At 41.0% G+C, this 16,027-nt stretch overlaps 1 protein-coding gene across 1 annotated transcript in view; it reads right to left on the reverse strand.

The window, feature by feature from the left end:
- Positions 1 to 16,027, reverse strand: part of LMF1 (lipase maturation factor 1) — a 710,851-nt gene that overhangs the window by 11,830 nt on the left and 682,994 nt on the right. Inside the window, 1 exon segment of the mRNA XM_043976446.1 lies at positions 15,171 to 15,283. Within this exon segment, the coding sequence (XP_043832381.1) occupies positions 15,171 to 15,283 (113 nt within the window).

Below are 16,027 nucleotides of genomic sequence, written 5' to 3' on the forward strand. Positions count from 1 at the left end.
AGTGCCAGGGGCAGAAAAATACCATCTGCATAAGGCAAGCTGTTCCCTGGGTGTAGGGGCACACACACTCCATCATTCCTGCCCCATCAGCTCCATGAAATCATGTGGTCACTGGGAAAGAAAGCTCTAAGAATAATAGGCACCATTTCTTCAATCAATATCCCCCAATTCATGCTGCCAGATGCCCAGTAGCAGCTGTACCACTGAACTTTTGTGATTCTCTCATATATCAGACTATTATGACGTCTTCCAACTGTACGTGTTAAAAATTAGCAGCAATATTCGAGTTGTTACGATCAGAGCCTAAATCTCTCAGACAGCTGTAATTAGTTCCAGAGGGCGCAGCTGTCTCCTGCTAACAGCTGAGAGCTTTTTGGAGGGAAAAAACAGGAACCGTGTTTTCTGTCAGAATTAATGGTTGACAGGGTGACAGGGGAGGAGTATAAGCCAAAGTATGGACTCTTTTTCCCTCTCTTCCCTCTCTCTTCTCTCTCTCTTCTCTCTCTCTTCTCTTCTCTTCTCTTCTCTTCTCTTCTCTTCTCTTCTCTTCTCTTCTCTTCTCTTCTCTTCTCTTCTCTTCTCTTCTCTTCTCTTCTCTTCTCTTCTCTCTCTCTCTGTTTCTTTCTGCATTTCTACTTAATTCTAATTCAAAGATTCAAGAGATCACTAGAAAGCAACAGTTCATTAAAGAAGCAAATGTGAGAAAAGAGCCTTCTCTTGTTGAGGATGATCCCAGTTCCAGGCTGGTCTAAAAAGCATGGGGGTTTAATGGGTTATAAAAATACTACCCCCACCCTCCCTCTTCTTCCTTTCATGGGTATCTAAGATGAAGAACAATGACTATTTAATTTCTTTCCATTTGTTGGGAGGCTTAGAGGTGAGGTCCATTCCTAGTCACTCAGGATGGCTTTCAAGTTCCATCAGTAACCCACTGAAAACTAGAGTAAGTAGAGATGCCCTGCTTCTGTAAACAGCACTGCATTGCCTGGTGGTACAATGATCACTCCTCTATACCAGCAGCAGCAGGTGTGAAGAGTACCCTGGGATTCACCTATCCCAACAGACTATAATCTTCATGGGACTGTGGAAGTCCATAGGTTAGCGTGGCATTATAGCATCAATAGATGGATGTCTTATTTTAGAAGACTGTACTAGGCCAGGTACAAAGCTCTACAAAGTGGGCAGCTAGGTGGCACAGTGGATAAAGCACCGGCCCTGGATTCAGGAGGACCCGAGTTTAAATCTAGCATCAGACACTTGACATTTACTAGCTGTGTGACCCTGGGCAAGTCACTTAACCCTCACCACCCCACCAAAAAAAAAAAAAGCTCTACAACAATCTAAAGGATTAGGAAAAACCCTTCACGGCTTAGTTCAGAAGCTGCTGCCTCCATGAAGCTATCCACAATCTCTCCAAAGGCAGAAGTGGTTTCTCCTTTGTTGTCCCCGTCTCAATCTCCTCCCCTCTTCAACTCCTTCTAATAGCTACCAAAGTGATTGTCCTAAAGCCCAGGTTTGGCCAGGTCATTCCAACTGCCTCTTGGATCAAGTATGGACTCTTCTGTTTGGCATTGAAAGCCTTTCACGACGTGGCACTGACCCACCTCTCCAGTCCCCTTCACTACAGTTGAGCTAGACTCGCCTTCCTATGGTTCTTCACAATGGACACCATTTCCTGTCTCTGTGCTCTTCAGGTGTCTGTCCCCCATGTCTGGAATGTACTTCTTCCTCACTTCTACCTCTTAGAACCCTGTAGTTTCTTTCCAAGCAGCCCAGCTGCTTAGTATCTCCCCAAGATTTTGTTTAGTTTTAACATATACATCACGATAGGATTTACAGCAGGAATGCAAGGTTGGCTCAATATTAGGAAAACTATAATTGGCCAAATCAATCAAAATGATCAAAACGGTGATCTATCAATGGTTGGAGAAAAAGCTTTCGATATAATAAAACACTCATTTCTTTTAAAAAAACAAAAAACCAAAACCAAACCAACAATAACCACCCACTAAAGCACAGGAATAAATGAAGCTCTCTTTAATATGGTAAATGGCATCATTCTTAAGCCAAGATCAATAAATATATGTAGTATTGATAAACTAGAGGCTTTTACTAGAATATCAGGGATAAAGCAAAGATGTCCATGATCACACTTCTTTTTTTTTTAACATAATGCCAGAAATGCTAGCTACAGCAATAAGACGAGGGAAAACTGAGGGAATGTGGACAAGCAAAGAGGAAACTTGGCGACTAGAGCTGAAATAATGCTGAAGCCTCTTTTGTGGCATGCCTTTGGTCTTGAATTACAGTTCTGAGTTACTGAAATAACTTATTAACCAGCCTCTGCTTGCATGCTTACATGGAATTTCATAAGATACAACTGTTATCCAGATAATCCAATACTGTCCAGTCTTCAGTTAAGAAATTGAGATTAATGAAGACAATAGGTTTCCCTGACTTTTCCTTGGGAATTCTTTGTGATGCTAGTTAGCCAGGCTAGGTAAGGAAAGGACCTTTAACACAATGGCTTGGTCAATCTCAATCATGGGATAAATTTTGAAGTGTGAGATGGAGTGTCTGATATATAAAGACATTGTGGATCTTACAAAATAAGAAGAGACTACAAGGTCCTTGGTTCTGATGAGGTTGGGGGTGGTTTGAAGATTAAAATTAGAATGTGCCCTTTTCCCATATAAGTAAATATATTCAAGAATAACTTAATAAGCTGGACTTCATTTTCTCTACCAGTTCTTCAAAACCCAACCTAAATGCTACCTTCTCAAGGAAGCTTTCCTTGGACTTCTCATTTAGCATAGAACTTTCTCCTCAGACCTTAAGGTAGCATTTTTTTTTGCCAAGATCTATGATTTTATTAATATAAGGAAAGTGCTCTCTCACTGATACAAATAGTCAAGTTATAGTTTTATAGAGTTGAAAAGGGTCACTGAGAGATTAAGTCACTTGCCTATGGTCACATAATCCATCTATATTCACTCCACTTCTGGCTAAGGTGGTGGGGTGTTAGGACCTAGAAGAACCCGTTTCACTCATAAAGCTCTAAAAATGTGCCAGAAGAAACAATGAAAAAGAAAACCAAAGAGAAATTGATATGAGATCTTCCATCAAGTCCAGGACTTCACAAGAAGAGCACCTGCAGAGACTCTGAGCAGAAACAAGTCAGGGTAGACAGGAGGCATAGTAGGAAGCAGGCAGGACCTAGAGGAGGAGACAGGACCACAGAGGAGCCCAGTGTTGGCTGGCCTGAGCCAGAAGAGGAAACAGGCCCAGACCAGTGCCTAGTCAGCTCAATGCCTGGGCAGCCCATGCCCAGGTGGTGTAGTGTTCAGGCAGCTTGTACTTGTAGGCAAACATGAAGGAATTACTAGAGAAGGAAGTGAGCAGAACCAAAAGAATGGTATATGTATGTAATAACCAAAACGTAAAGACAAGCAAAGCAAGATTTAAGAACTCTGATCTATGCAATGGCCAATCATGATTCTAGAAGAATCCCACTTCTTGTCCAACATGTGATGGTCTTAAGGAATACAATGAAGTATAACTTTTTAGAAATGGCCAATGTGGGCATTTATTTTGTTTGCCTATGCACATTTATTATAAGGGTTTTGTATTTCATTCTTTGTTTTTCAATGTGGGGAGGGAGTGACAGAAGGAAGAATTGTGATACCACTAGCTAAAATCATATGAAAGATAAAAAAGAGAAAGAGGGTAGCTGAAGCTTTTTTTTAAAAGAAAAAGCACAAAAAAAAGAACAGAAAGAAGGCTAGAAGGAAACAGGAATAAACAGGAAAGCTTTGAAAGTTACATGCTGAATTTATTATATACTTAGAAGGGAAAAGCAAGCTGTATGTTCATAGAGATTCAGTTTCATGTCCTAGCCTTTAATTTTCTCTTTAACTATATATGTGTGTGTGTGTGTGTGTGTGTGTAGAGAGAGAGCGATATGGATAGATATATACACTAAATATAGTCTATATATTAAGTGAAAACATCTTTTCAACTTAAGTGTCTAATTTAAGGATAAAAAAATAATTTGATCATTATTATTATTTATATAAATTATCAATAATTAAAAAAACAAGCACAACTGGTATGATTCAAAGGTATAACTTGAACCCAGTTCTTCATGACTTCAAGGCTCTATCCAATACACACTATCTCTCAACTAGTGCATTTATCATGTAATGTTTATTATAGCTACTTGTGTCCTATCACCCTCCTAGACTTTATCTAAATCTTGTTATTTCCTGAGGACTTAGCACAGTTCACTCTAAACAACAGGTCCATCTAAGGAGCCTCACCTGATTTCTCCTTTGCCCTTCTCAGGTTCTACCATACCTATACCTAACAAATACCTCAGGGTACTACATCCTCTCATTTATTAAGTGCTTACACCGTGCAAGGCTCTGCAGGAGATACAAAGGTAAATTAGATACTATCACTGGTCCCAAAGAGCTTTTAATTAGTAGGGGATGAAACATGGATACAAGTATGATACAAAGTAGAACATGAGAAGTGTAAAGGAGAGATCCAAACAAATCACAATTAAAAACCTATTTCAGAGGGAGAATGATCACTTTTACTTGATGGATACAGTGACAGGAGCAGCAGATCCCTAAGAAAAGACTCTTGGGGTGAGCCTTGCAGGAAGAAAAGAATTTCAGCAGATGGAGCTAAGGAGGTAGTTCATTCCAGGTAGGAGAAGGCAGGATGAGATGAAGGAACAGACAGTGAGGAGTCCTTTTGGATGAAATACAGACTGCATGAAGAAGAATAACATGAAATAAGGGCATGAAGGTAGGGTGGATCCAAATAGTGTCTGGATGAAGAATTTGTATTTTATCTTAAGGGTAATTGGTAGAAATTCTGAATTATAGATTCAGAATAACAAGTGCTCACGTTTTTCTAGTCCTTCAAGGTGTTCAAACCAAGGTGTTTTTTATCAGCATTTTCCTTATGCTGCTATGAGAGGCATTGTAGGGTAATGGAGAGAAAGCCAGCCTTGGAGTCAGAAGACCTGGGTTCAAGTCCTGTCTCTGATTCATATTGGCTGTGGGGCCCTGGCCATCCACTTAACATCTTAGTCAACTCCTCAAGATGATAAATGTCAGAGAAGGGGCTAGCCTGCATTGGTACAGGGAGTTTCTTCCCCTGGGAGTTCCCTATGCCAATAGAATCACTTGTTTGAGCCTCCTTATCTACTCTCTGCTTCACAATAACCTGATGAGGTTGGATAGTCAAATGACCATGAGACTCTAGGTATCATTTTATCTATCCCTTTCATTGGAGAAATTCAGAAAGGTGATTTATCCAAGGATTAGTAATAGAGGCTGCACCTGAAGTGAGGAAGACCTGAGTTCAAATCCAGCCTTAGACACTTCCTAGTTGTGTGATCCTGGGTAAGTCACTTAACCCTGTTTGCCTCAGTTTCCTCATCTGTAAAATGAGCTGGAGAAGGAAATGGCAAAGCACTCCAGTATCTTTGCCAAGAAAACCCCAAATGGGATCAGGAAGAGTCAGACATGACTGAAATGACTAAAGAATAACAATAACAAGTGATAGAAAGGGGATTAGAACCCAAGTCTCACATTAAACCTCAGGAATGGCAAGTACAAATGTATTTGTAAGGTGGTGAATTGAACATGGCTCATATTTGGAGTCAGAAGACTCAAATTCAGAAATTGAATTTGCCACCTACTATCTATATGGCTTTAAGAAAGTCACTTAACTTCTCTAGACCTTGGTTTTCTCCCTTCTAAAATGAAAGGACTGGACTACATGACCTCTAGAATTCTTTCCAGCTCTGGAGCTATGATGTTAGGATTCTATTTTCTTAGCCTGTTCCCATACGAATTTTGGCTTTTTTTTTGTAGCTAAGAAAACTCTCAGAAGCTAGTCTCAGGGCCTGAGATCAGGACTCTGTGTTGAACCAACCACCTCTCCCTGCTTTCTTCCATTTTCCACAATTTCCCCTATGTGACAGCATGGTATCAAAGAGGAAGATGTTGGCCTGGCAGTCAAGAGACCTATGTTTGAATCCTAGCTCTGACACTTACTGCCACGTGACTAGGGGGAAAGCCTCTTCACTTCTTTGAAATGCACAGAATGGTGATGCACTTTGCAAACCATCAGGTACTGCACAACTATAGGCTGTTAAACATCCAGGAGCCCTCCTGAAAACAGCACTATGCTACAGGACGTTTATTTTGGATGCTCTTTTCATTGGAAGATACGGAAAGGAAGAACAGTTGCTTTCTGCAGGATATCTATTCTTAAGAGATGAAGTTTAGCTAAGAGATTGTTGCCCTTTTGTCATGCAGCTCCCAGCCCCATACTTCAGAACTCAAGGAGAGCAATAAGCAGGGAGCCATGACTTGGGCCATTTGGAAGAAGCTAACACTCTGTGGAAGTGGCCCCCCTCGCAAACATGCTTTTGGTATCAAAGACTTTTGAGCTGCCAGAGATCTTAGAGATCATCCACTCTAGTCCCCTCACTGATAGATGAAGAAAATGAGGCTCAGCGACATTAAGTGACAGGCTCAGAGTCACAGAGGTAATGAATCAGAAGAGTGGAGATCACAGAACCATAGCAACTTTGGGAGTGTGGAAGGACCTCAGGGGCATCTCGGCCAGCCCACACCAAAAAGGAACCCCCAAGTACCAGACACCGAAATGCAGTCATCCAGCCTTTTCTGCAAGGCCTCCAGTTAGGAGGAATTGACTATCTCTTGAGGCAGCTTATTCCACTTTGAGACAACCCGAGTGGTTAGGGGGCTTTCCTTGACATCAAGCTGAAATCTGCCACTTCTCAGCTTCTGCCCCTTTCTCTTCATTTGGCCCTTTGGGGACAAAGAGAGCCAAGCTAATCCCTTTTCCATGTGATGGCCTCTGAAATACCTAACAACAGCTATTACAATCCTCCTGAGTCTTCTCCAAGCTCAACTTCCCCAAGTCTTCCCATTCATCTTCTCATGGCATAGATGCAATGGCTATTACCATCCTAGTTATTCTCCTCAAAATGCTTTTCTGCTTATCAGTGTCCTTTTGAAACTTGGGTGCCCAAACTGAACATGGTGCTCCTGATATGGTCTGCTCAGGGCAGAACAAGAGGACTCTTCCCATCTCACTCCTGGAAGCGATTTTGGCTGATAGGCCAATATGAATATATAGACCACCATATCTTTTTCAGATAAACTGCTGTCTTAAGAAGTTTTTCCCATCTATACTTATGAAGCTGATTATTTGAACCCATGTATAACTGACCATTAACCCCAATTAAATTACATCTTACTCAATCCAACTCAGAACTCTAGCCTGTCCAAATGTTTTTGGATGTTGATTCTGTCCCCCACTATGTTAGCTAGCCCTCTTGGTTTCATGTCATCTGAAAATCCAATGAGAATGCCACCTTTGCCTTTAACCCAGTTGTTGGTTACCAATACCAAATAGCACAAGGCCAAGCAGAGACCTGGAAGACACTGAGATTTGAACCCAGGTCTTTCTACTCTAAATCTAATGCTTTGATGGGCAGTGTCCCAGCTTTCAACAGCCTGAGCACCCCTAGCATCCTTTCTCTCTAAGGGCATTGCATGTACATAACTAACTGTTTAGGTGGAAATAAAGGCTTAAAAAAATCAAATAAACTTTGTTTTTCCTTTGTAGCTGGTACAACACTCTAAAGCACATCCTCATTTCTTAAGTGAAGATGGTAATAGTTTAATCTGTGATGGGTAACAGTTTTGTATCTTATCCACTGGATGTTGGCCACATTTAGCATCTATAAACATCCATTTCCATCAAATACAGGCTCACACCCAATTAAGCCGCACATTCAACAATGTTCTCATTTTTAATCAGTCACCTGTTTTTCATTTTAAGTTTATCACACTTGGAAAAAAAAAGGTTAACTTTTTTTTTTTAAGATGTAAAGAAAGCTACAAACATCAGCCTAAGAAATTTCATTTTGAGGCATTAACTCATTGTGAAAGTCCCTCGGCTATCAGAGGTGTAGAGTTTCCATTAGCAGAACAAAATCCATGAAGTCGGAACTTCACATCCTTATGGGAAACAGTCCCTTCCCCTAATTATTTAGTCTAGCAAGGAATGAAAATAATTAAGCCTCAAAATCCCCTTTTAGAAAGGCATCGAGGGGGGAAATGAAGATTTTTCTACTTAGCTACTGAAAAACAGGACCATCCTGAGCCAAGGAGTGGCAGTTGGGTATAGTGAAAAGAGCACATTAGGCAGAGTCAAAAAACTTTGGCTGGAATTACACCTCCAGGCCTTAGCAGCTGTATGACCCGGGCAACCTAATTAACCTTTCTAAGCCTCAGTTTCCTTAATAGTAAAATGGGAAACTCTCCTTTATCTACTTCACAGGATCAATATGAGGGAAGTGCTTTGTAAATCTTAATACTCTACAAAAATGGGAGCTGTCATTGTTAACACTAATACTAGATAGAAGGTCTGTGGTAGGAATTGGCAAGGCTCAATAAAGGCTTCAAAATTATAAATCGTGCTTCACACATTGATATTTTTCATCATTTATCAGAGGCTAAAGAGGCACGTATGACAGAATGCTGGAGGACCAGAGTTCACATGTGACCTTTCACACTAGCCCTGCAACCCTGGGAAAGTCACTTTTATGGGTTTCAAGTAAGAACCTCATCCTTATCTACCAAGTCACAGAGATCTGTATCAGTGAAATACCAGGTGGCTTTCCCATATGAATCATAATTTCAGACATACCTTACTGACAGCACTAGGAGATGTTGGCAAAACACTTAATGGCAAGGTGTTGGGAGTAAAGGAAGGCTAGAATTCATATCTTGTGAAGGATGGATCTTGCCTCATTCCTCCATGGGCCATGGTAATTCACAGCTAGAGATAAAATTCTGAAGAAGAGTCATCTGTCACATGGAAATTGGGCTGGACTAGCTATGTCAGGGTTCTAATCCCAGCCATGTGCTTGACTCATTAATTGACCCTGAAAAAGCTAATTCCCTTTTTTGTGCTTCAGTTTTCTCTCTGTAAAATGAGGGGCTCAGATTGAAAGCTCTTATATGGCCCCTTCTAGAAGTACAGATCTGATTTTATCTTATCTTGGTAGGTCTCCCGCTAAAGGCTTCCTCTGCTGCCTCAGGGTGGTGTGGAGGGCAACCTGGATTCTTGCTGTACAAAGACCAAGATGGCCATTGTCAGCTATTTGATCACCAGATAAAAGTTTTGGCAAATCATGACACATAGATGGATTAAAGTCCTCAACGATGGAGGAATGACACCGGTGTTCCCAACACCAGTGAGATCATCTATTTTTCAAAACATCAAAATATTTGATAAGAGGTAGACTGTATGCATGGTGTCATCCTAAGCCTTCCTAAGATAGAGGTTAATTTTGATGATCCATCCCAGAAAGTGTACGGGGTGAGGCCAGAGAAAGCTGTCACAGGAGCACGTCACTGGCCTTAGTGTCCAGGAGGAAAAGCTGGATGAGACAGGATTGGAGACAACAACACTTAACATGGTAAAGTAGACTGAGCCACAGTCTGAAGTCAAAGGACCTGGCTTTTAATTTCAGCTTGGCCACGTTGGATTAGGTGCCTCAAACATTTCTTCCAGAACTAAGTCTATGATTCTGTGATAGCTCAGAGCAATGTGTCATAGGACGAGGCACAGCTTAGGCCTGAAGACAGGACACTGAAATTATTGTCACGATGAAGCTACTGTGAAGCTACTAACCTGTGTAACCTGTTATAGACAGCAGTCATGGCTTTTCATTTCACATGCACATGTGTGTGCACACACACCACCTAATCTGATCCAATAAGCCTTTATGTGCAGGGAATTGTGTAAGGTGCTGGGGTTATAAAGACAAAGTGAAAAGTAGTCCCAGTTCTCAAGCAGTTTTTTCTGCTTGGGCCACCTCCCAACTCAATGCTTAATAAACCTACTTTTGCTACCTGAGAATGGAGTCACAAATATGGCCTCCCTGGATGGGCGATACTGTCGATACTTTATCGAACCTTTCTTGGAAGTCTTGACTCTTTTTGAGTATTGCTCAGGGCAGTGCCCTGCTGGTTGTATGCACAGCATGAAATACCCCTGAATATGAAAAAGGAGCTAACTCTTTGAGTTAGCTCTTATCACCAGACTTCCTCTTCATCCTCTCATCCCCGTATTAAGCTCAGGGTCACATGCAAAGAACAGAACAGAGTCTATGACTCTAAATCCATTGATTTTTCTAGTATATCATGAGACCTCCTACTAGGTTTTTCCCCTATGGTATGTTCTATGCATGTTACTGGATTATTATTAATAAGATTTTCTTTGATCCAGCCTTTTTGGCTGCCACACCACATTGTTGACTCATATTGAGCTTGCAGTCCACTAAAACCCCCAGATCTTTTCCAGAACAACTGCTATCTAACCATTTTTCTCATACTGGACAATTGAAGTTGATTATTTGATCCCAAATGTAGGACTTTGATTTTATCCCTTTTGAGTTTCATCTTATTAGATTCAGTCCAATATCCCAGACTGTCAAAATCTTTTTAGATCCTGATAGTCATCCATTGTCTTAGCAATTTCTCTTATCTTTGTGTTATTTTCAAAACATGAGCAAGTGTAGCTATACCTTTATTCCAGCTACCTCTTAATAATATTAGCAAATAAGAATAGAAAATATATAGGAGAGTGATGGGAGATTAGGCTAGAAAAGCAGGCTAAGGTCAGATTGTAGAGAACATTCCACTATACCACACAACACATCCCAACTAATAAGCATCTTCCTATTGCATAGGACTGACCACACTATTCCCCTTTTCAAAAACACAGCAATGATTCCCTACTTCCTATCTATGGGAGCACAGTCACGAGGAAAAGAGCATGGAATTATAAGAACTATGTTTGAGTCCTAGTTTTGAGAAGTACTTGACATGTCACCTAATGCAAGCAACTTATCCCTTTGGAGACTCAGTTTCCTTATCTCTAAAAAGTAGGTGTAATTATATTTGCTGTGTTTACATCATATACGTGTTGTGGAGATCAAAAGACACAGTGTATGTTAAGGAATTTATAAACTGATAAAGTATTTAACAGATGTAAGGTATCTTCTTCTTTTTCTTCTTCTTCTTCATCATCATCAGTGAATGAAGTCCATCCAGGTATTCAAAGTCTTTCCCAAACTACCCTCTACACCCACCCACCCTTTGGTCCTATTTTTCTTTTTGTGTAATTTAAGATTCTAAATGTGGATTCTAATCTGTTCCCCCAGTTTACCAAATTCTTATTTTCCTTAATAAATGCTTAAAAGTCTAATTCTTGCTAGAGCTTATAATTTATTGGCAACCACTCATTAAATATTTTAGACAGTTTAGCTAGAATTTTAGCCCTTAACATTTTCTAGCCTCATTTCCCACATTTTTCTTGTGTTTGCTCAGATAGTCCCTTCCTTCTGGGATGCCATCTTCCCCATTCACATATCTACCTGAAAAAATCTTAACCATCCTTTAAGACCCACTCAAATGCCCCTTGTCTATGAAGCCTTCCCTGATTTCTATAGTTGGAAAAGATTCTTCTTTTTCTAAACTAGCAAAACATAGTGTCCTTCTCTTATGATATTCATCATAATCTCCTTTGTGTCATGGTTATTTATATACTTATCTTATTCCCTCTATTAGATTGTGGGTTTTCTAGGTACAAGGACTCTGTCTTATACATTGCTGTATTTTCCTTGGCATAACCTAGCACTGCAGCCACTTGGCAAATATTCATTATGTGAATAAAAGCCTTACATCATGCCTTCACCTCTGAGTTCTCAAATTAAGATTTTGGGAAGGGTCACCTTGCCCTTCATTAATTAAAAAAAACCAACAGATTTCTAGTTCTTGCCCTGTAACACTTAGAAGATACTTGTACCTAGAGAGGGAAGAAAAGGAAGCCTATATAGTTCCCCCTGTGAAAAGCACAGATATGGGTGGTGTCAGGATATTAATGATCTTCAGGAAAAGTTGGTACTTCCTCCCAATTTCAAGGATGTAGCTGAAGTGAAGCTTGAGCATCAATATATACATACATACATACACACACACACACACACACACACACACACACACACACACACACACATACACAGTGTAGAAGAGAGCCTGTGGGACTTGATGGCTCCCTGAGAGCAAGCTGAGAATTTCCTGGGGATAGCTCCCAGCACATGAGTAAATGGAAGGTCCCCATTACAGCTTCCATACTATGGTTCTTAGCCTGCATGTACCAAACCTTCCAGGGACGCCAAGGTCATGCTTTTGCTGACATGCTGCTTTTTAGGATTTCTATGAATACAGAGCCCCTTGGTACTTTCAGTGTCTAAGATGTAATGTCAGAATTAAACCTGGTTTGCATTCAGTCTCTTAGTTCCTACCAGCAGCTATCAGATAAGGAGTCTGGGGTGAGGGTAGAGGATGGGCACTGACGGGACTTTGAAGCCTAGTGAGCAGTACAGCCCCCTGGGAATGGGGGTCAGGGACACTCAAATTCTACACCTTCAAGATAAGAATCTCAGGAAAAAAAGGCCACAAAAATTAAAAGGGTGCGCCAGAAAGTGACATTAAATGGCTGCTATTCTCTATCAGTATTTCTGAGGTCACAGGACCATTCTATGCTTTGTAGATTCCAGAGAAGCCAGCATAAGGCAGTGGAAAGAGTAGTGAATTTGCAGTCAGAAAACCGGCCCTTAATGATAAAATGAAGGGATTGGATTAGATGAGCTCTATGGGCCCTTCTGGTTCTCACATAAGGACATTTTGCTACCAAGCTCTAGGATACTATGGATGGAGTTGAAATCTTTTTATGATATCATTCAGTTCACAGGACTGCCAAGGGAAGCCTGTTCCCTACAGCACACTAGTGTTCTGGGAGACCCCATTAAGCCCCCAGCATCAATCCTCAATGCCCTATTTGTCTAAATAACACAGGCCGAACTAATCAGGTTCGGGAACTCTCTGTAAACATTATTAAAGCTGTATCCTTCATCAGCAAGGGACATTGCTGACATATCCCAGAGTGGCTTTTCTAGAAATAATTAATAGAAGGCCTGCAAGAATCCACTTGGATTTTAGCCAGCATGTCATTATCCAGGTGTAACAGATCTCCTGATTGGAGAACTCAGCAAAGTACAATATTAGCCAATAATGCAGTTTCGACAATAAATGGGCATTTATGGGCCTTGGTTTTGTTTGTGAGTCTCTTGGCAATGGATTATACACTATGTATCACAGACCTGTGGGCTCTGGGCCCTGACTGCCTGGCAAAGGAGGGAAGAGAAGGGCGCGTTAGATGAAATGGCTGTCATTTTCTTTATGAAACATAGGGGAAGAGAGCTTGTTTGTCCATTTTGGACTCCTCGTTGTCTCCATTAGACTGTGAACTCCTCAAAGCCAGGGATGATCTTTGGCCTCTCTTTGTATCTCCAATGCTTAACCCATTTCCTGGCACATCATAGGTACTTAATAAATGCTTAGTGACTAACTGATATTGAAATTCAACAGAATAAAACCATATTTGGTTCATCAATAAGGAGGTAAAGTAATGATATGGAATGAGAACATTATGCAATTTAGTGTCTCACTGATCATTTTGCTTTCATTTGAATTTGTTCATTCAACCAACATTTATTAAGCACCTACTTCATAAAGGGACCCGTGCTAGTGTTGGAGCTGAATAAAACACATTTGCTGTTTTCATGGAGCTCAAACTGGACTAGGAGACTTAACGACACATAAACCAATAATTACAATACAAAATAGATAAATGCATAAAAAGTGTTATATGAAGTCCAAGGCAGCTGGGAAATAATTTCCTCCTAGGGAAGAACATGGATGGCTTCATGGAGGAAGTGGGATTTGAAGTGGGCTTTGAATGAGTGGCAGGATTGCAAGAGGAGGAGAGGAGGAATGATTATTCCAGGCTGATCCAAACAAACTCTCATTGTGAAGTTATGGTACCTACAATATGGCTGAAGTCCAAATGTTGGTTAATATGGGCAGTAAGGGGAGAATAATTTGTAAAATAATTAATTGTGCTTCTGGTTAGCTATTCCCAAGACAAATTATTTGTTAAAATAAAGGATTTTGCCTCTTTCAGAGCTATTAGCACAGGAAAATACATGTGCTGAACTGGCTTCTTGATATGAAGCACAAGACTGATGAAACCCAAGCACATTTTCATTTACTAGCAGTAAGTAACAGTAACCAAATCCTTTACTTAAGTATTATTCTTTGTAATAGAAACTATACCAAAACACAATTTGGGAATTTGCTAATTGTTCTTTCTTTACTGTGTTTTTAATAGTCAACTTCTCTTTTGACATCTTTCTCTTTTGGGAAGTAAAGGATAAGATAGAAAGCATTAATCACCATGTAAGCGGCAACCCTACCTCCTAGACATTGCTTCCTGTGTAGGTAATTGATGTTAATTGTCATTACCAAACTTATTTCCTGTAGGACTAATAAACCACTGAACTCAGAGCCTGAGGACATATACAACTGGAATAAACACTGGCACCAGTATCCTTGGCTGCATATTTTTTCCTGACATCAGGATCAAATGACTCCTAACTACCAGGCATGTGATCAGAGGGAATGAAAGCCCAACAGAATGGTAGAAACCAGAGAGGGTTTTGAAGACTCTAAGGCTCAGGGAGAGGAACTCACTCAGAGTCTCAGATCAGATTTGGAGCTGGGAGTGACCTTAGAGGCTCTCAAATCCAAGGCTGTCCTTGTTTTAGAGGGGAGGAAAGCGAAGGCCGGAGAAGTTATGCCAAGGCCACAGGGGTATGAAAGGATTTGAACCTATGTCCTCTGACACCAAACCAGGACCCTTCCCACTGTATGATGCACACAGGACCTCAACTTGAACTCGAGTCTCTTGAGTTTTAGTCCAGAGTTTGTCATGTCAACTGGTTGGCTTCATTACCTCAGGTCCTGCCAAAAAATCACTCTACGGTGAGCCTCCTGGGCCTCATTACTGGGTGGGTAGAGAGAAGACCACTCTACTATACGGCCTTCTTCAATTTTTATCCTGAAAGTCTCCTGTCCAAGGGAACCTGATCATTCCGAGAGTCAAATATGAGATACCTGTCTTGCTGAGAAGTAGCTTACCTGGGGGGGTCTTTGCCCTCGAACGGATTGAATGCAATCAGGGACAGGGCTTCTGGATCGTTGGCTAAGAGCTTGCCTGCCAGGTGGAATATCCATTCATTTTGCTCATAGGTCTGTTAGGAAGGAAACACGCAAAAGCCATCAGTCTCAGTTGGCTGAAGCCTACACAATCACCAGCATCACTGTCAGGGCTTGTACTAGCGAAATTTAGGGTGCCTTCAATTCATCAGCAAAGATTTCTCACAACTGGTCCTACTATACGCCAGGCACTGTGCTAAGTGCTTTACAAATATCTCATTTGATCCTCACAAATAATCCTGCTGTTATGATACTCATTTTACAATTGAGGAAACTGAGGCAGACAGAGGTTAAGTGACTTGTCCGGGATCCCACAGATAGTCAGTGTCTGAGGCCACATTTGAACTCAGGTCTTCCTGATTCCAGACCCAATGTTAAACCTTCCCTGAGTCCCCTGGGATCCCTCCCCTCCTCTGATCACACCCCTGCTTTAGTTCAGGAACCATTGAAGGGCCTCTCACATAATGCCTTGTGCTAAGTGTCTAGGGAGATCTAAGGACAGAGAGGACATGGTTTCTGACCTCAGGGTGTTATGGTTTAAAAGAAGGGATTCTAGTTTGTATTATTTGTATTTATCTACAGTTGCATTGATCTAAGTTGTATTCATTTATGGACATGTGTCCTAGCTTTCATTTTGGAGGGAGAGCAGGGACCTCAGTGGCCAGACCTGCGATTTCACTGATGTAGGGATGTCCTAGGGAGGAAAATCTCTCTACCAATGAGATAAGCAACTGCTCTGCAATTCCTAGCATTAGATAGTTGCATGGAAAACTGAGAGC

Source organism: Dromiciops gliroides, chromosome 1, assembly GCF_019393635.1.
Source record: "Dromiciops gliroides isolate mDroGli1 chromosome 1, mDroGli1.pri, whole genome shotgun sequence".
NCBI classification, from domain to species: Eukaryota; Metazoa; Chordata; class Mammalia; order Microbiotheria; family Microbiotheriidae; genus Dromiciops; species Dromiciops gliroides.